Source organism: Lissotriton helveticus, chromosome 4_1 (genome assembly GCF_964261635.1).
Source record: "Lissotriton helveticus chromosome 4_1, aLisHel1.1, whole genome shotgun sequence".
NCBI classification, from domain to species: Eukaryota; Metazoa; Chordata; class Amphibia; order Caudata; family Salamandridae; genus Lissotriton; species Lissotriton helveticus.
The window spans coordinates 919,133,433-919,154,815 of NC_136063.1; the positions used below are offsets into that span (position 1 = coordinate 919,133,433).

At 45.9% G+C, this 21,383-nt stretch overlaps 1 protein-coding gene across 3 annotated transcripts in view; it reads left to right on the forward strand.

Annotated features, from left to right (window-relative positions):
• Window positions 1–21,383, forward strand: part of RTTN (rotatin) — an 891,871-nt gene that overhangs the window by 649,912 nt on the left and 220,576 nt on the right. For all 3 annotated transcript variants that reach the window (XM_078687523.1, XM_078687524.1, XM_078687525.1), the window contains 2 exons: window positions 5,128–5,230; window positions 12,178–12,376. In XM_078687523.1, coding sequence (XP_078543649.1) covers window positions 5,128–5,230; window positions 12,178–12,376 — 302 coding nt within the window. The remainder of the gene's footprint in view (window positions 1–5,127; window positions 5,231–12,177; window positions 12,377–21,383) is intronic.

Below are 21,383 nucleotides of genomic sequence, written 5' to 3' on the forward strand. Positions count from 1 at the left end.
CAGTGGAAAGCACCATATATTTGTTAGATGTGCGCAGATGTATCAGGTTCTACATGGACAAGACTAAAGACAATTGTACATCTAACCATTTATTTGCTCTTCACCAGCCTAGTGTTTACTGCTTTCTAAATCAGGAATTCTCCATTGGCTGTCGGCCTGCATCACCTTCTGTCACTGTAAAGCTTTGTACTTGCTTCAAAGCAGAGTCAGGGGCATTCTATGAGTAGCATGGCGTCGCCAAATATGTTCTAAGCAGGAATACCTCTCCTAAATATTTGCTGCTCAACTACTTATAAACGCAGGCACACTTTCACTAAGCACTATTACCTGGAAGTTAATATAGTACCCAAACATTCAGTTCTCTACAACCTGTTTCAGTACAGTTGTTCCTGCTTTCCACTTTAGTCACATTTGAAGTACTGCTTGCTGTTCTCATTCAAGTGTATGGATCTTGGTAAGATCCACTGCTGGAGAAGAAAACTGAGTCATATGTTACTTATTTGTATTTCCAGCTCTCCAATATCAATATCTTCTTAGATTAATAAGTGACCCTCCCTCCTCTTCCCAGTCATTGGCTCATTACCTATTAGCTGTATCCTCCACAATTGTGCCATTTAATCTGAGCTATGGTAGCCATTAAGGAGAGTAGAGAGGAGTTCAGCACTTCAGCCTCATTGGCTAAGGTTTCGGTTTGGTCCTTTGGCCATTTTAACACCATTGACTGCGGTTTTCTTTTTTTGATAAATGATTTTATTGTGTTTTAACAGCCACTGGGTGGACAACAAGATCAAGGCACAAATTAAGCAAGAAGTATCTTTTGCACAAGTTACACCCAAGTGAGCCAGAACATATTCAGAGATAGACCATTGAGTCCCTCCAGTGCCGCAGATTGGATACAGCAAGTCAAAGTTGCAGGCACTTCCCCCACACACAACCATACTTTTGGGGACATCCCCTCTCCTCAATCGCCACCCTCTCCTGCTGGTCAAACCAGTCAACCCCGCAGGCCACATTGCAATGGTCGGGGGAGCGGGGTTCAGCCACTTTGTCGCAATGTCGCGCTTTGCAACCAGAAAGGCCGTACCTAGGGAGGCCTTCTCAGCCCTGGTGCCTCCGGCAACCTCTGCTATTCCCAGAAGGATCAGGTTGAGGCAGAGGGAAACCGCCCACCTCAGCACCTCTGCCAGTTCTCTTACTATTGCGGCTCAGTATGTTTGTATTGTCACATAGGACCAGATCACGTGGAAGAAGCTGTTACGCATCTGGGGAAAGTGGCGTCAGGCCGGAGTCCAGCTGTGTGCTGATTTGAGGGGGGGGAGGTACGCCAATGGAGGTAGTAAGTTTGTATTAGCTGCAATTCGGAGGAGCTGGTGAGCTCACGGGGAGCAATCAGAGCGTCATGCCAATCCACTTTTAGTGGACGCACACAAACCTCCCACCAGATCTGGAGGCCATTGAGTGAGCCGGAGAGTTGATTATGAGGGTGCAGTAGATTTGTGAGACCCCTCCGTGTCCCAGATTAACGATCAGGATTTTGACTTCTAGTGGGTTGAATTCTGGGCAGGGTTCTGTGTCGCGTATGTGGGTATAGAGGGATTGCCTAACCTGGAGATACTTGTAGAATTGAGAGCGTGCAAGGACAAATGTCTCCTGTAGATTTGTGAATGAGTGCATGTTTGTCCCTGACCACATGCCCCCAAGTTGGAAAATCCTGATGTCATCCCATGTCCTGAAGCCTGTGAGTGTTCCCACTTCCTTCAGCCAGGCGCCGTGCCATAGAGGAGTTTGTTGTATGAGTTTACCATCCCATTGCAGTTAGTAGGGCATCGGACACCATACATCAGTGCCCGCAGAGTAGAGAAGCCGAGCCGTGAGAGTTCTAGTTTATAGTCTGGGTCTGACCACTCTCCTTTGAACTAGCCGTAGGCGACAAGGAGTTGAGAGGCAAGATGGTAAAGTTATAAGTTGGACATGCCCAGCCTGCCCTCATAGGGACCTAATTGACAGTGGATGAGTGCTAATCGCTGCCTTGACCCTCACCATAGAGATGTTCCAGCATCCCCCTCCACTTTTCGGAACCAAGAGGATATGGAGGAAGCGGGATAATATCATGATTTTATACAAGGCTATACGGACCAACACATTAAGGGGGAGGCTTTGCCATTTAGTCAGGTCCACCTTTACTTTCCGGAGCAACAATGGTAGGTTCAGGGCCCAGGTGAGCTCTGAGTGCAGCGCCACCCACACGCCCAAATATTTAAACTCAGCCTGCGAAGAGGGATGCTCGACTGCCAATCAAAGCAGTACCTTGATGGGGCCGTGGGAACCAGCACTGATTTGGCTAGGTTCAATCTCAGTCCTGAGGCATATTCAAAGGCCTTAAGTAGGTGAAGGCATCGGGGCCGCTCTTTGCTGGGTCCGCCAAGTACAGGAGGACGTCCGCATATAGGGCAATGTGGTCCTCATGGTTGACATCCCACCTCCACCCCTCTATAGCGGGTCGCCATGAATGAGTTAGGCTAGGGGCATAATTTCTAAGGCAAAGAAGAGGGGGGATGGGGGCAACCCTGCCTTGTGCAGTGCCTAATGGTGAACGGGTCAGAAAGGATTCCATTTACTAGCACCCGGGCCTGGGGGTGGGAGTAGAGCACATTAACCATACCTCTGAAACCCGGGCCAAGGCCAGCACGAGCTAGCACCTTAAGGAGGTAGTCCCAGTCCACCTTATCGAATGCCTTCTCGAAATCAATAAGGAGCAAGGCTAAGTCGTGTTGTAATGAGTGGCGGTGGGCTAGAGCCACATGGAGCCGTCAAATGCAGTGTTGTGTGCTCTTTGTGGCATGAAGCCGCATTGGTCTGGGTGGCCGAACGTTGGCAGCACTCTTTTCAGTCTGTTAGCTAGGATCGTGGCAAAGATTTTTGTTTTACTGTTGAGTAGGGAGATGGGATGGTAGTGGCCATAGGAGGCAGAGGCTTTTTTGGGATGACTACTATTGTAGCAGAGCCAGGTTTTCTGGGAAGGAACCCAGGTGACATGTCTCTTCAAAAAGGGCAAGAAGATGGGGGAGAAGGAAGACTCGGTTTTTCATCAGGTATTCCATGGGGAACCCATCTGGGGCTGGAGTTATCCCGGGACTCAGCCCTGAGAAGGCATCCCGGACCTCCACGATCATGATGGGATCGTCAAGTAGTTGGGAGTCTTCCTGAGGGAGGGATGGGACGTCGACCGCATTCAAGAGGCAATTGCCGGCCGCCCTGTCCCTTGGCACAGAGTATAATTCCTTGCAATAAAGGGCAAAGGCCCAGGCGATTGTAGTGTAGTTCCTATATTCCCAATAGGCTCTGCGCATTGGAATAACATAAACAGCAGTTTAGACGTAGGACTGAGGTCATCTAGGTCTCTACTGACTATGTTAGACTTAATTAGGTTTGCCAGCTAGCTCAGAGATCACTAGAAACTTACTCGAGTAAAGAAGGAGGTGTTAATTTTCTTGAATAGACAAGAAGGGATTAGCTTCTGACAACCGCATAAACATGACAACTTTGCTCCCTCAGAATAAAGAGTATATCTCCAGAGTCGTGTGAAAACAATAGACAGCTATTTCACTCAGTCAATCGTGCAATCTTAATTTCACCAGGAGTGCAGAGAAATAGAGATATGGGCGTTTTCAATAAAAGTTGTTATTTATTGAGCAGTCTTCTTTCTCATGCAAGAGAAATGAATTGCCACAATTGCAATACTTATCATGAAGTAAAGTGCGTACAGTAAAAGGAGTATTGTAAAATAATACTGTAAAAGCATTGATATGGTTTCTTAGCCATATGATACTTTAAAACGGATAAAATATATACATACATAAAAAAAATTAACTAACGTACTCAACTGGTGCTTCTAATATACGCCTACCCCGGTGTACCTGACCTAAGCCTAATACTTGGGAAGGAGTAAGTAAGTTGCAGTTTAAGTTAAGTTGTTTATTTGCCAAGAATCTGAATCAAGAAATCTCTTAAGGTTTTAGTCAGCTCCGTACCTTGGTATATAGAATGAAGGAGGTCTTGTATCTCGTGTCTCAGGACTCGATCTCCCAGCAACCCGCAAGGGTGACTGGAAACACCCGAGCTGGATTTCTCGGCAGGAGAAAAGACAGCGTCTCTCTCAGTGCGTCAAATGGGAGGGTCGGCTTCCTTCAGCACTCGCATCAGCTGGGCATCGGGCAAGTAGATAGACGCTCTGCTCCAAACCACCGTGTGTTTGCTTAAGGCAACGTTGGTATATTTATACCTGAAAGGTGCCGTGTTTTACGTAAGGTTGGACATAAGACGTCACTAACAACTAACAGTTCTTTCTGGACTCCAGGAGTTCTTGTACAAATCAAAACAAAAGCAGGGGGAATTCCTGGGCTGCTGGAGGCTTGGTTTGTTTAAAGAACGCGTTGTACTTTCTAGGAGTCTATGGGAGTAGCCTTGCCGTATTTGGACTGCATTGGCTATGGCTAAATATGGGCATGATTCTTATGCCTTTATAAGGGCATGTTTTGTTATAACCAAATAAGGGCATGAATCGGGGATATCTAATTAGGGTCCTAGATAGATTCACAACACAATGTCTTGCAGGGCCCAATGTGTATGACCTGCTTCATCACTAATCTCTGAGACTATTGGCCTGTTGGTGTGAGACCAGCCAGTACAGCATTTTAATCATTTTTATCACCCTAACCGTAGATATTGGCTGCTTCTAGAGCATGTAGGTGTATATCTTCCTGGATGAGATACAGCTGCCAGGAAATTTGTTCTCGTGGGCAGAGAGAAGGTGTTGTTCCAGGCGGTCATTTACTGCTGTTTAAAGTTACCAGGGAGCTCCAGCCTGATCAAGTTAAATGATTCAAACATGTGAATATTTGAAACGGCTAATGCTGTTTTTGGATAAACAATTTCCTTTACAGCATGTTTTTGTGGATAAGTCTTACACTACCTTGCCTTTTTCTTAGTTGTCTCCTGATGCAAATGTTGTGGGGGAGCTTTTTAATGTTAATGGTCCTTTGCATAAGTTAATTAAGTTGCCTGTTGATAGATTAGAATAGGCCTAAACTCTAACTTTCTCTAAGTTTGTGTTTTTTTATTTTTAAGATCCTCCCATTGTCCCCATCTGTTGGGAGCGAGATTGAACTACAAGCTCCTGTTCCTCCAATATCAACCACTTCGGTGCCAGATACCAGACTGATATCCCAAGGTAATTTCTATGCTGTTTGAGTTATTTCTAGTTAGGGTGCCATTTTTAAAGGTCAGTTTGCTCATGCTTATTTTAAGTTAAACTTCAACACATCATATACTACTACTTTAATGGAATCTATTAAAAAATGTGCTTCCTTGATATTCTCCAGTATTTTATCTGTCATAATTTCATATGCTTGAATCATTCCCGGTCAATGAAGTGAGTACCATATGAAGCAATAGTGAAGAAACCTAAACAGAGGTTAATGTTAAAGACATTTGCTTCATTAGCTTAGTCACTTCATTAAAAAGACAAAGTCTAGCCAATCAGGAAACATCACCCTTTAAAAACCTCTCCACAGAGGCTTCTGTCTCTCAGATTTTCTACCACAGGTCGTGTGATGGTAGTCTCCCTCAGCTCTGCTCGGTTTTTCCTTCAATACAGCTACATTCAAGAAGATTCTATTCAGGTCAGATATTTATTTTATATATTATCTCTCTAAATCACCTCACTATGTCAAAACATCCCAAAAAGGATTATTCAGGCCATGCGGGCAACTATAGTCAAATTTGAGAGGGGGGGGGTTGTCTGAAAATAATTTCCGGGGGGGGGGGGATTGGGGATAGCTAATTCTTCCATCCATAGGCAGAGTGGCTCTAATGGCTCTAATAAGGGGTGAAAACACAACAAAAGCCTCATTAACTAATAAAACATCTTTTAGAGACCTGTGAAGTACTCGGGTGTGGCTGCAATTAGAGGGTCGCCAGCCCGCAAAGCTGTCTCAGCCCGGGCTGACACACACGACAGGGGGCTGAAGGCCGGTGAGCCCAATGGGTGTTGCGCGCCTGATTCAGGCCATGGGACACCTGTGGCTAAAAGAGACTACACTCTGAAGAGCCCCATAAAGAGTGCATTTATCGTCTCTACCCTGAGCATACAGTCAAGGACTTCAAAATGTGTCGCACTTTCTCCCAGAAAACTCCGAAGGGATGAGATGGAAGATTGCTGTTGTGGTTATAAATAAAAAATCCAAAGAAAGGGCCTCTCTCTGAGAAATAGAGTGATAACTCCTCTACAACTGACAAATCCTGAAGAAAGGGATTGATTCCATAATAAGGAGCCTTCAGAACCACCAAAAAAGGCTCTCAGAAAATCTCACCATGAAACTTACAGAGATTCCTTCTGAACCCACAACTCCAGCTATAAAATAAATTTCTCTCAAGAGATCCTCAAAATCTCTTCCAATCACAACAATCCCTGAGGCAAAATTCCATTATTCATCGACTTTAACACCATCAATGACATCTGTTATCCGTGACTCCCCTGACCTGGCGTTGACGTTGTCCACTGTAGCATCACCAATGATCGACATTGATGATCATTACTCCTTAAAAGCTGTCAAGGTTGGGACCATCATAAATAAGGGTATATGAGAAGGTTCCTTCATCTTCAGACCTGATGCAAAAACCGTCGTCGAAGAACCCATCGACGACACCATAGTTAAAGACAGCAGTCCCATTGACCGAGACACCACCATTGACAGCCTCGTCGACTAGAAGACCGTGAACCACAACCCTGTCTAAACAAAATTCATATGACGGCAGAAATGCCAAAGAAAACCTAGTCAACATCTATGGAACCGCCATCAACGAAGACACCTGCTTTAACAGCATTGTTGACCCAAACAAAGACACCATTCAATTCGCCAACGGATTCGTCCTTGGCGCCGGCTGTGTGCATTGACTCCGGTTCCGGAGTTGATACAACGCTGACGGGACACGGCCCAGAGGGCCCTCCCAGTCGCCCGTCCAGCCCATCCCTCCAGTCACCGCATAGCCCTGCGCAGCTTCCTGCGCTGACGTCAGAGGCGGCGCCCGGCTCAAGGCTCTGTCAACGTCATTCCTCCCCGCATATTGCGGTGGGATCGGCGTTGGTCGACGCCGGTGCCGACATTTACGCCTCCTCTTTTGCATGAGGTTAACATTCCTCTTGACTCCTCGGACGTCGATGGGACTCCCACACGGCGGCAGTTGACACCGGCGCCTAAGCCTCCGCTTTTGCAAGAGGTTGACTTTCCTCTGGACTCCCTGGGTCCGAGGGCGTTTCGGTGCCCCATGGTGCAGGTACCTAGTGTTGCATGGCCTTCGGATCAGCCTCAGACTCCTCCACTTTTCCTGTCGAGTAGAAGGGTTAGTCTCCTACCGTCTCCTACCGACAGTTTATTGCGCCTCCCAGAATGGCACCTGAGGCTAGTGCTGCCTACGCACGGGCTATTCGCAGGGTGGCAGCTATTCTTTGATTTCAGCCCCCTGTGGTTTCCCTGCCTTCTGATCCTTTACTGGATCTTCTCCACATGGAGCCTATTGAGGTGGAGCCTTTGATGCCCCTTGGGGGATCTTTATTTGACATCATGCTTGGCACATGAGCGAGGCCCTCCTCTGGTGACCCTGTTGATCGGGCCATTGCTCGTCGACACCATCCTGCCCCGGATGATCCACTCTGCCTGTCCCTTCACCCTAGAGCTCAGGGTCTAGTTGTTCAGGCGGCTTTTGACTTGCAACCTTCCTCTGCTTTGCCGATGTTACCTCCCACCAGGGAGTCTAGGTGGTTGGACACGTGGTCGCCAGCTTTTTGCCTCTGCCAGTGCAGTCATCCACGCATTAAATACTTCTTGCGTGTTCGCACACTCTTCCTCTGGCCTTTGGGATTTAGTCGAGATCCTCCTTCCTTCAATTCCAGAAGGGCCACGGGCAGAATTACATCGCCTTATTCTTGATGGCAGGAGAATGGCGCAATTTTTCCTCCGATCTTCCCTTGGTGCAACTGACTGTGTGGGAAGGGCTCTTGCTCGGTCTGTGGCTTTGCAACGTTATGCATGGCTGCGCAACAGTCGTTTCCCAGACAATGTTCGGGATGCTCTTAGAGATCTGCCATTCAATGGCGTGGTCCTTTTTGACAGCCACGCAGATTCAGCGGTTTCCCTCCTCATGTCTGGGCTACCGTAACTCTGAGGCATGGCTTTCTGCCTTGTAGTATCTTTTTCTTCTGCATAGGAGATGTTGCCTTGTTGGTTTGATTTTCAAAAATGTCCCGGGTTCTTGAATAGTACCGTGATATTGTAAGCGGTTGTTCCCCTATCTCAGTATTTGTTCAGTACAACCGGACGGCTGGTTCTGTCTTCCTTTCAGTCCTCGGAATGTGTGCTTTGCCCAAGAGGATTCCCCTTGCAGGGATTGAGACTTACCCTATGTGGGGTATTTGCTGGCTATTGGATTACTGCTTTAGCCTTGGTATGCTCCTAAGGAATCTTACTCACGGACCACCTCCTGGGGGTCAGGCTGTCCTATTTTCGGCTGCAATGCTAACGTTAGCATCGCTCTATTGCACTTAGGTTGCAGTTGGCTCCAGTTGTCTGTGGTACTTCTATGCCTCGGTATGGGTTCCTTACCGTGCGGCCTCTTCCTCGCCTGCCTTGACAAGGTCTTTTTTCAATGTTGCAGTGATCCTCTTGTCTATGATGGCTGCTCTTCTTTGATGGCCACTGTCTCGTAAGGCCCTTGTTCTGTTCAGTTCAGGCGCAGTTCTTTCACGGCTGATGACCTGTCCTCGTTTTGCGCAAGGGAAAAAGCTGGTGTGCAACACGCTTATTAGTATTGGCGCAAACTTGGATTGCACCTTGGTATGTCTGCTATTATAGGATGTTTGCGTTGTTGCTTCTATGGTCAGCCCTTACTCGGCTTGTCTTTGAAGGTAGTGGATTTACCATGTACATCTCTGCTGTACATTGTCTTATGTGCTCGATTTCTGGCCACTTTCCCAACAGGAGTTTTTACCATATTCCCTGGTGCTTCCTCACAGGTTTTTTCCATACTTCTGCTTTGGGTTCAGACTGTCACACTCTCAAGGGGAGTGTTCTCTTCAGGATACTCGCTTTTTGGGCCCCTGGACCATTGGGTTGGTCATGTCTGTTTCCACTATTGTGTCTGGCTCCATCTCCTCATCTGTCTTGCGGAGGACCGTTGATCTTACCAGGCGAGGGACTGATGTTGCTTGCAGGTCTGGACATTGTCATGTCCAGTTCTGCTTCCACATAGCTGTTGGTACTTTTCGTGTGCCCTAATCTTTTTTCGTGTTACTCTTCAGTTTTGACCGTATTTCTTCTTCTCATATATCTGCTCTGTGCTCTTACACGGCACAATCATGCAGGCAATGTCCCTTCTTACGGTGTACGTGGTCCTTGACCCTGTAGGCTCATACTACGAGCCCTTTTGTGGGTGTCTAACATGCCTGGTACCCTTTTTGATGGTTACCTTCTTGCTATTTGTCTCTCATCTAGGCCGCTCACGCTGCCCTACAGGACGGTCTTCCCTATATTTCGGTAGTTCTAACGTCCACGCGGTCTGCTTATGTGTCGTCCGATCTTCCACTGAACTATCGTTCTTACTGTAGTCCTGTTTTAGGTGCTTCTGCTGGTTGCCGTCTGCCCTTTCACATGTCTTGTCACATACCGACTATATACTGGCGTGTCTTCAATTTCTAGTACTACCAGCACTTTCTCGCCATAAATTGCCATCCTGCCTATGCTCTCCCATGTATTTTGGCTGCTGCAGGTTTTCACAGTGCTTCTTTCTACTGTTGTGCATGCTAACCGGTATGCGCGGACTCTGTCATACCAGTTGCCATCTCCCTGAGTTTTAATTGCAGTCGGTATGCCAGATAATATTGATCCATCAAACCCTAGGTTCAGTTCCACTTCTTACCAAAGTCATGACCTGTTCTTTTCACACCGACATATCTAGTAGATGCTTTCATGCTGTTCTTAGACGGCTTGTGGTGCTTTTGCCACCCCATGTTTTCCGCTCTTTTCTGAGCTTCATGGTCTGGTGTGGCTGCTCTGGTTTGCGGTCCCCACCGTGTTTCGTCACCTTGTTGATGGCTACGTTCCCTCGGCAACCTAATGGGGTTCAGTCGCAGACCCGCCTATCCGTATGGCTTTGGTATCTATTCTAAGTTAAGGAATCTGCGGCTAGATGTCTCTATCAGATGAACGAGTTACTTACCTTCGGTAACAATGTATCTGGTAGAGACCCAGTCTAGCCGCAGATTCCTTAACTCAGCATGTCCTCCCCGTTCTGTGAGGACCTTTTCAGGTTGGGTTTTCTATACTCGCCTTCCTCCAGGTGGCTTCACCTTTCTACATGGTGACATTTTTACTTCACTCCTACACCAAATGTTCATTCTGTTTTCATTGCCCTACTCCGCCCATTCTCATGATTTGGCAGTATGCTCATATGTCATGTGTCCTTTACAACCCTGTGCCTGGATTGTACGGTATGGGATCTATTCATGTTTTTTCCCACTCTCCCCTTCTCCGTCGCCTTGGGGTCTCTTACCACCCCTGCGACACATTGGCTCAAGTCTATGGGCTCTGCCACATTCTCTCGCTCTCTTATTGGGGTTCCAACGTCTCTTTCTGATGACGTCTTGTGGTGAAATTGTCCTTGTTCCTATGTTCTGGACTTGTTCTCCTTTACAGTTATGCTTTATAGTTGCAGACTTTCTGTTGTCTGCCATGCTGTTTTTTCACATCTTCATCTACCTCCACAGGTGGTTTGGCCTTCACTCTGTTGGGTTGTTTCTCAGAGCGGTGCTCTGCTGTTTCCTTTTACTAGCTTTCAAAATACAGTACCTGGCACTGTCCTTTATGGCTCTATTTTTCTTCGTTTTCGCACACTGTTCCCATATTCTGACAGTTTTTGGTGTTGGCTCTGCGTTATGGTGCGGAAAAGTTTCTCCGACGAAAACTGACGTCAGCGCGCTGGGAGGGGCATATATGGCTCTGCTGACGTCACATCCGTGGACGACGTCAGGGCGGAGCTGTGCTGCGCCGCCCCTGGTGCGCAGAGGTGTTGCTACAGAAAGTTTTTCGGATCCAGTCTGACACCTGGGGATATTCAAAGTTAAGGAATCTGCGGCTAGACTGTGTCTCTACCAGATACATCGTTACCGAAGGTAAGTAACTTGTTCGTCAGAGAGAGAATCAATGCAAAGATGAACACTCGCTTTGTCACCTTATGAGAAATGTTCCAGACTGCTGCAGAACGAAGTAATGGTACGTGATTACAAACAATAGCTGATTTCAATGAGTGGTTTGTTCCACTAACAGTTAAAATGAAGATCATAGGATTGTTAGGAAGTAGATAGTCCTCTTCCTTGCATGTCTTCTGGTGCTTGTCGTCAGTGTTAAGATTCTAAATAAGGAAGTAAGCCTCTCAATGATAGCTTTGAGGTTCATTTCAGGTAGTAACAGCAGTAGTAACAGTTTACGGAGCACCAACCATCTTCTGTTCCATCTATCAGTTAAATACAGCTTCACTCAAGAATTCTAGAGCTCATGACATGTCCAGAATTTTGAGCTGCAGTTGCAGAGAAGGTTGAACATGGCCCAAGCCATATCACAACCTCTAAACAATTTGCAGCCAACTAATCATGTAGTTTTGTGCTACCACGCAGCCTCTAACATTAGTTAAGCATATATGAGGCTAATATTTATCTGCTGCTCTTCTGTTGTGATTTGTTTGAGTACCTTCTACAGCACTTATAGCTGGAAAAGAAATATTCTATAGTGACATCAGTGTGGCTCCGTATGGTGAGCATGTTGTCCATCCCAAAACCTGGATTTTCTCATATTATGCTTAAAAATTTAGATAATGTTCTTTGAGATTCTTCGTAAAACTGTTGAAGCTAAAATGTAGATATGGCTTTATTTCCAATGTGCAAATCCTTCATAAGTTGATTTCGACTGTATTTCTGAGACTGACCATTGTATTTCTAGTTTGTATTGAAAATTACTTTAATTTGTTTAAACTGGTTTTACTTATCTTTTAAATCTTTTTAATCAGATGTAAACATTTACCAAGTGTTTAAATATGAGATAAAGTGCATTTTTTCAATCTTGTTTGTAGGTCACAATGATATTATAACAACTGCATCTCCCAGCCCAGATCATTCTCGACTGTCTGCTATTGTGAATGAGAAGTATGCCATAGTGACACCGCCACTCATGTCTGCAGTTTGCAGCCTGTTAAACAATTTGCTCTTTGTGGCTCCTAAAGAGACTGCATTTTCCCTTCACCATACTCATACACTAACAGCTCTTAACAGGTAAGATTTATTCTCTTACTGGTGTCTGTAATCTTATGCTGTTGTAAGCTGTATACTTTACACCCACCACCAAACTATGCATTAAACTTACACAGTGAACCTCAACCACTGCACCGACACCTGCTAAAAAGTAATTATGAAGCAAAGCATAAATATTCAGTAGCAAGTAAACCTACAGCCTGCTTTAAGTGATTTTCTGTTGTTGTTCCACCTCCAAGAGTAAAGAATACATAATTAGACACACTGAACAGTTGTTTCCTCATACACATGTATACAACACATGTATAGGAACACAAACATCTGGCAGGTGAGATGAATGTTTGACTGCTGTGGCCTTCCTCCAGTAAACTGTATTTTGCCATCAGTGCAAACTCAAAGTGCAATCAGTTATTTCTTGAAAACAACTTGCAAAATGTTAGTCACAAACTGGGCCATTTTTAGGTTTCACTAGTGCTGTGCTTGTGAAATCTGTTGTATTTAATATACATCTTAAAGGGAACTTACATCCCGCCCCCTTACTTTCCTTGCTTTTCTTTAATTCCTGTGCTTGCCACTTTTCCTCCATTTCTATTGACGGTAACATACTGTCCTCGTGTTGCTACTCGTGTGATTCTCTTATCAGCTTCCCGTCAACCAAGTACTGTTTCCATCCGCTTTTGTGGAACTATTTTTTTAAAGGTTTTGCATGCACAGCACTTGCACTGGCTTGCCCTGCCAGGGTTGCTTCCTGTTAGGCTCTGACATGGCCCCTTCTGTACAGATTCCCTGCTTCCTTCAACCTCTCTTCCTTTCAAACACACTGAGCCGACATTTGAGGTGCTCCAGGGGTACAGCGTACATGCGAACTCTGCCCTAAATGAAGCTGCCTCACATAGGAGCCATTCCTAACATAGCCGGCACGTCAGAGCAGTTTCAAAGTCTCCACTTTGGAATGCCAGTCCTTATGGTATATTTCTTGAAAGAACCTGTACTGTAAGCAAAATCCAAAATACTTTATCTTCAATATTTAAAAAAGTTACATTTTTCAAATTAATTCCACATGAGGAAATGTTGCTATATTTTTAATACATATAAAAAAAGATCAATAATTATGTATGAAACACGGCCTAACAGGTAATTCAATTTTGGATCTTCTTCAAATCCGAGTCACACACGACTACTTCAGAATGGCAACTGCATTTAACCATGGGTGATGGGCTGTACTATTGCTGGTTTATTTCCTGGACACGTGTGTGGTAGCCACATTTGTGTCACTGTCAAGGCAGCCAGCCCACTTGAGCAGGTTGCTGTGAATGGGTAAAGTGAGCTGCGCACAGTAAACGTGCGGTTTTGCGGCTCTCATCTGAGGGTTCGTGCGCTGCTGCGGGCATCTACTCCTCTGTGCAAGCAGTACACAGGAGCAGAACAGAGACTGAGCCGTGATCGCCCGAGCTCCATAACAGCGTGATTTGCTTGCTGTGGGGTTGACGACTGTGGTCTTGATTCTGTCAGAAGCGATGGAGCAGGCGGTGCTGAGGGGCTTTCCCATGGTCGCAGAAAAACAGCTGCACAAGCAAAGTCCAGACGCCCCAGCTGCTGCAGGTACTGTAACACAACAGTCCTTGTAGCTCAGGAGTCTGTTTCCTAATCCAAGGCAGCTAGAGTGGGGCAGTATGTCAGAGAGGATAGAGAGGTTTGTAAAGGCCAGCAGCTTTTAGCCTACATGCTTATGTACTCCATTAAAGCAGACATTTAAAAAATGTGTTGCCTCTGTTGGTTATACATGTTATGTTTATTTGTCCTTTTTTTCAATTAATATCTTTGTAGTTGGTGTTAAAGGCAGTTTGCTTACCGTTGTTGCCTATTTCATCATTACCTTGGTTACATACAGGCAAATAAATGGGATAGAGTTAGACACCTACTCCTTCTCCTTATATCTTCTGTGATAAGAGTTACAATCATTCAGTTTTTGATTGTTCAGTGAAAGGTTTCTGAAATGGATATTTCCCGGAAATCTGATGTATTCATTCCAAACGTGCTTGGCCGCTGCTTGTTTGTTTTTCTTTGTCCTACGCCTTTTACCTAGTTTCCCCGCGATACATTACAACCAGTTACTGTACAATATGTCATAACACTTTTATGGAGTTTCAGTAACTTATATTGCACAACTGCTTAACAGGCTAAACTTTACATCAACAAAAAAAAATATTAATCACCCGTAAGCGAAACCTAATGCGTTTACCATTGCTATTTAATTTTATGCCTTCCCACACTCCTCATCATTAACCTGGTTCCTCTTCAGGAACGTTAGTTCACCGATCCCATTGGCTTCATTATGGTTTCAACATTACTAGTTATCCAACCTTGGATCTTTTAATAGATTCCTATGGTGTTTTGAATGTTCCCTCTTATCAACATGTGAATGTTTGGCAAACAAAATAAAAAATAGAAACGCTGAAATTAATTTAAACTAAGACTTTTATACGTGTTTTTTCTGCTTTCTGCACGGCCTAATTTTCAAGCAGTCTCATGCAGTGATGGCACCCCTCAGAGCGCTTCTAAGACTCTCTTCAATTTGAGTGCCCTACATCCCTAGGTGCTTGGAGGAGGCATACAGCTATACTATATAACCAACCATGTCACATCCCTGATGCGGTTATCACCCTCTTTTTCATGCTCCACGGAGCACTTTCTAGTATAGCGTAATGCTGCCTATTTACCACTTGATGTTGAAAGCCCTCCCACCCATCACTAACAAATACCTGTCCTTTACTGTAATGCCGGAAGTCTAGGCTCCTGTCTTAAAAGATGTTGACTCAAGGCCCTTGACACTGACTTTGAGGTCGAAACAGTTGTTCTGGAGTCATAAAACATCTGTCCTGTTTTCAGCATCATGCAGGGCCTAAGACAATTGATGCTGCTGCCTGTGGCATCATGCCCTTCTACAGTGGACCTTCCCAATAGGAGTTGTGGAGAAAAGAAAAATACTTCTTCAGAAGAGATAGCTGATACTATAGTGTGCATAGATAATGAGAGCAGCAGAATGAGAAAGGAGATGCCATTGGCACCAGTGGAAGCCCTGCTTCTGCCACTGACAAAATGTACTGTGCCCAGACTCATGCAAAAGTTCCCTGGAAATTGCTCTGGAGGCTTCCAAGTGAAGATTGGTGAACCTAGTGTCAGTGGCATCTGCACCTACTGGAGAAGTAGTGCAGGAAATAAGTTGTCCCACTTGCTGTCACTCTCCAAGCTGTCCTGTATGATGGGGAGCAATTTGAAAATGGCTTTGATAATCCCCTGGCAAAGAGCAGACTAAGGTAGTCCACAATTTGTCTAAAAGGCGTAATGTTCTCAAAGCATCAATAAAGACATGTTCAGATTTGAATAAATCTGGTTTCTGCTTCACAACTACGTTGTCATGACCACTTCCTGTACTGTCAAGCATGGCTAACATCTATTAGCAGGGTGTACAGGTCAGAAACCTTGACAATGACAACCAGTTTCAGCATACCCAGCAGACGATAGTCAGTCGCAGATATAACAAAAGATAGACTACTTGCACCATTTCATTATCCAAGAGGTATTTGTGCGCAGGGACAAAGATGATCTTATCCTTCCTTTTGCATCTTTTTTTCAGTCCCTGTTTTATGATTACCTTTGACTGTATTCCATAGCAAGGAATATGGTTTCATGAGATATCAATAGACCCAGAAGAGGAGTGATGGTTTACTCCGGCTCAGCAGAAACCAGCCTGGTAATGTGAGACCGCCAATTGGTGGTAATTATATTTCAAAATAGATGGGAATTTCGTTCTACAAGTGGCTACTGTAAACATCTTGTCAACACATCGAATTCTGGAATTCATTAGATGATTAAACAGACGCTTCAACTGACAGCTTTCAAAATAATATTTATTTTGCACCTCATTCATTTGTTGGTGGAAAACTAATCCCTACTGCACAAGTGAGTAAAGAATATCCCATCTCCAGACTGAAACAAGAAGAGCTATCTCAAATAAGTCTTGATACAGCAAAAATGTGTCAAGATAATCAAGATTATGTGCTTGGAGTTCAACAAGACTTATATAGATATGTCAAAGTCTTCCTTTCTAACTTTGTCCCTTCCTGTTTCCCAATGCAACCTCTGAAATTAGGATCTCTGTACCTGCTGTAGGTGCCACACTTTAAAAAGGTTTATTGTTGCGGAGAGGAGCTTTGCAGATCCTTGATCTTCAACTGCTCGGATGGTTCAGCTTCATCAGATTTCTGATAATGTCTGTTTTCAGAAAGCTCTCGTCTGTTAACCTTCCTGCTCCTCACTTTTTGGTCGCTCTTGCATGCTATTCCTGGCTCCGTTGTGCAGTTGAAGCAATAATGTGTGCTTTACAAGAACAAAAAGGCATTAAATATAATTTGAATTTGTTTTCCCCTTATTGCCGTTCATCCATATCCTGAATACCCATGCGCAAATTATGCCAGTATTACCCTTCTAAGTGCAGAAAAAATAGTATCTGATAAAGACATCTAGCCGCAGATTCCTTAACTTAGAACATCCCCAGGTGTGAGACTGGATCCGGAATTTTTTTGCAGCAGTACCTCTGTGTGCCGGGGGACGGCGCCACATGACCCCGCCCTGACGTCGTCCACGTACGTGACATCAGCGAAGTTATATAATTCCTTCCAGCGCGATGATGTCAGTTTCCTTCTTTTCCGTGTGCATCGCGGATCCGGAATGAGCTCCTCTGGCCTGTTTTCAGGCCTCATTTTCAAAGCTTCGCGTCTGGAACTATACAATGCCTTCGGTCTTTAAATCTTGTAATTCCTGTTTGTGGCAAATGTCCGCGACGGACCTGCATCTTATTTGTATATGGTGTCTGGGCGAGCACCATGACTCCACGGACTGTGAAGCCTGCCAAAGTCTGAAACCGAAGTCTCGGCGGGAGGGCTGTATGAAGCTTCTTTCGGCACGGCTGTCCCGGTCAGAGTCGTCTTGCCCCCCGGCCTCTTCGTCGACTGCAGGTCCCTCTACTGTTTGGTTCTGCCGTCGATCGCCCTCTGGGGTCCGGGGCCATCGTTCTCCACTTGGTAAGTCAAGGCGCTTGTCACCTAGGTCTGGAAATGTGGAGCCGCTTTTGCCTTTTGAGGCTTCCCTTTATGATGCCCTCTTGGGTACCTGGGTTCGGCCTGCTTCAGGTGACCCGGTGGCTCGTTCAGTTTTACACCACCCCGGCCAGATCCACATGATCCGGTTTGTCTTTTTGTGCACCCTGATGCGCAGGGGTTTGTGTTGCAGACTTCCTTTACTTCTCTGCCCCCGCTAACGATTCCTCACTCTCTGGAGTCCAGGTGGCTTGAGTCATGGGGTAGGAACGTCTTTGCATCCACTAGTGCTGCCCTATGGTCCTTAAATACAGTGTGTGTTTTGGCTCTGGCTACCTCTGCCCTGTGGGACTCTGCAGAGTCTTTGCTTACTGCCACCTCTGAAGGTGCTCGCATTGATCTCCTTCACCTCATCCGGGATTGCAGCGACCTTGTCGAATTCACAATCCGTTCAGCCTTAGATACTGTGGATTCTTTGGGCCGAGCCATGGCGAGTTCTGTTGCCATAAGGCGTCACGCTTGGTTGCGAGGTAGCGTCTTCCCTGAAAATATCCGGGAGCGACTGGTTGACTTACCCTTTGATGGGAATTTGCTCTTTGATGCTCGCGCCGAGTCGGCGGTTCACCGGCTCCTGGTGGGCTTTCGTCCTCCCACTTAGGTCCATATAGGCCTGTCTTCTGTGGTCATTTTGCATCTTTTAGATGCGCTCTATGTTGAACATGGGTAGTGAGCCGTACGTCTTCTTTTTTCTGTGGTCAAGGGTGCTTACCCTTTTATTGGCAACCCTTGGATGCGTTTTGCTTTCAACTGCCTGTTGGCCCTCTGTGGCCGTGTTCACAGGTTGTTGTGTCCTCTGACTGTGGTATTAAGCCGGTGGCTCAGCTTGGTAATGTCATTACGGCTCAGTACTAAGTTCACAGGTTTGGTTTGTTACTGCGTTCTTTTGGCCTGGGTTATTGTCCTAAGAGGTGTTCCCCGTTGTTTGGGGTATGCATACGCCATGTGGGGTACTTGTATGCTAATATATAGCCTTGCTTATCTCACCGTGGCCGGGAGATCTTGTGGGCTCCATGCGTTGCTTGGTGGCCCGTTGTACGGTGTTCTATGTTTTTCCCTGGTGCCATCTGCTTTCGCCATGGTCATCCACCTCCTTTGGAGGTTTCATGGTCTCCTCTTCACAAACGGCTCCTACCTGCCCTTACTGTTCTAGGTATAGTCTGGTATATACATGTTCATGCTCCTGGCTCGTTCTGTCTCTACAACATTGTCTGTTTATACATTTATGTCTACATGCTGGTTGCCTTGGTATCCTCTTCTTACGTCACCACATCTTGTCGAGGCTGCGAGGTCTGGACTAATATCTCCCTGTGTGGAGGGAGCTTTTCTGAACTGTTGCAAGTTGCCCATAGGTTCCCCCTTGCTTCCGCTTACTGGAGTGTGTTTCCAAATTGACATATACTCCCTTTTTGGTGTTCGACGCTGTACATGTCTTTCTGGAGTGTCTGTCTTGGATTCTGAGACTCTTCCCACCATTCCTTCGGATATGCCTACTCTTGTTAAAGCTACGCCTGCGGGAAACACTTCTTCTGATGGCAGTGGTCATTGTTTACTGTCTGCAAGTCTATACTGTGGGTTGTTTCTCACTTTGGCTTCATGCTGCCCGGTCGGGCACTCTTCTGTTCCTCTGCAAGCCACTTTAGGGTCTTTATGGCCGGTTGATGGCGGCATATTCTACCTGCTTCAGCGGGTTGGGGTTTGAAGTTATTGCCCCTCTTTACCCCTTTGGGGTTGGGTGTGCGCTTGGCGTGCTTCTTGTCCTGCTGGCTATTCCCAACGCATTGCTCAGGTTCTGGCTCTTGCCTTTGGGCTCTTGCCACCGGCTCCTTCGGCTTCCTTCTATAGGCTAGTCTGTTAGGCGCTGGCTGCATCTCTTCAAGTTCATGTCAAGCTTGGGTCAATGCACTCATTGTGCGCCATTTAGCGCAGGGTGATCCTTCTTCCTCCTCTCTCTTTCCTTGCTCTGGTATAGGGCTCATGCTGTTCTACCTGTCATTTTTTATACGGGTATGGTGTGGTGCCATTCTGGCATGTTTTTCGGATATCTTCTATCCTGTGACTTCTGCTCTTCGAGCTGCTGGGGTTGATGTCGGGCTGTTCTGCCACAGCTTTCCCCCCTTTATCCTTCACTCTGTTGCCAGATCAGATGCTTGACACTTTCTGTTGTCCTGTTGCAGACCTGCCTCCGTTTTGGGGTATGGCTGTGGTATCTATTCTAAGTTAAGGAATCTGCGGCTAGATGTCTCTATCAGATGTACTAGATACTTATCTTCTGTAACGATGTATCTGGTAGAGAAGGTGTCAACTGCAGATTCCTTAACGCCCACCAAGCCTCCCTGTTCTGCCAGGACCTTGTCTAGTGGTGTTCTCCGATGGCCTCTTCAGTTGCCATTGGGTTATATCTTAAGGGGGTTCAGTTTGTTGCACTCTCCTGGGTGCTTTCATATACAGTTAACCTCTGCGCTGAGGGGCTTCTTTTCTGTTATATGGTGCCTTGGATTCACGAGGAGATTTGTTTCCTCTCCAGTTCCCTTCCCTTCCATCTGCTCTACTGCTTCGGGGTCCTGGTCTCCTCATGGTCATCCTCTTTCAGAGTCGGTTGTGCTCTGTTTCCTACCTCTGTTTTTAGAGGGGAAAGCCCAGTCTTCTCATTCTTTCCTACAGTGGACTGTTGTTCTTTCTGTGTTTTGTTCTTAACTGGACGGCACAGTTCCGCATGGCACTTTCAGTCTATTTCTGTCTGTTGAGATGTTCTTCCCTTGTTGCACTCGGAAAGGGGCCTCTGCTTTGCTTGCGGGGCTCTTTCTCACAGCCTCCACTTATATGTGTAAGCGGTGTCTATTCTGTCTTTAAGTTGGTGTCTTCCACCATCCTCCTTCCTTATTCACAGATTTTTAATTTTCAGTTTCTCCGAAGAAAACTGACGTGGACGACATCAGAGCAGGGTCGTTTGGCGCCGTCCCCCGGCGCGCAGAGGTAATGCTGCAAACATTTTCTGGATCCAGTCTCATGCCTGGGGATGTTCTAAGTTAAGGAATTGGCAGCTAGACAGCGTCTCTACCAGATATATCGTTACCTAAGGTAAGTAACTCGTACTCCCAGCTCGACACCTGATGTCCATTCAGAAGTATCCCCCTCTTTCAGACTTTCTCTCCTGGGACTGATGAATAATACTTTTAAACAGACTAACGCAGCTTCTGAGGTCCATGAGTTCAAACACATTGGCCAGTCCCAGGAATGCATGAAGATGATGAACACTCCCAGGGCTGGATAAATTAATACTATCTATTGATTTAAGAGGAAAAGGTTTTGCAAGTGGTGCATGAACAATGCATTATGAGTAGTTCTCATATATTACTGTGACTTGACAAAGGATGATGCCTACACATACCTCCTTAGACACACCTTGCAGCAATCTTGAGTTACAGGACCTATTCTGAGCTCAGGACCCTTTCCAGAGAACCTGCTGTCCAAGATTTCCTGAAGGGCCTGTAGAGGATGTTGCAGACAGTGGAGTTCTTACACTGTGCCTGTTTCTGCACTCTTTTGAAACACTGTGTTCATGTGACCTCTCTCTGGTATCTTACTTGGAAAACTGCTTTCTACGCTATTATCAACTCGGTACTACCACATTTATATTGGTGTTTCCTTCCTCCATCTCCGAGGTGGACAAAGTCACTGTAAGGGCTCCCCTGAGGTTCCTCCTGAATATGTTTCCTGATTTTCTTGTAAATCAAACCACATCATTGCCTGTGGTCTTCAACCAACCTACAGTTGATGGCAAGAAATTACTACATCATTTTGTGCCAAGAGCGTCGGAGTTACTTCAGTGACCAGTCTATGAGTTCACCTTCCTAACTGTTCAATGAATA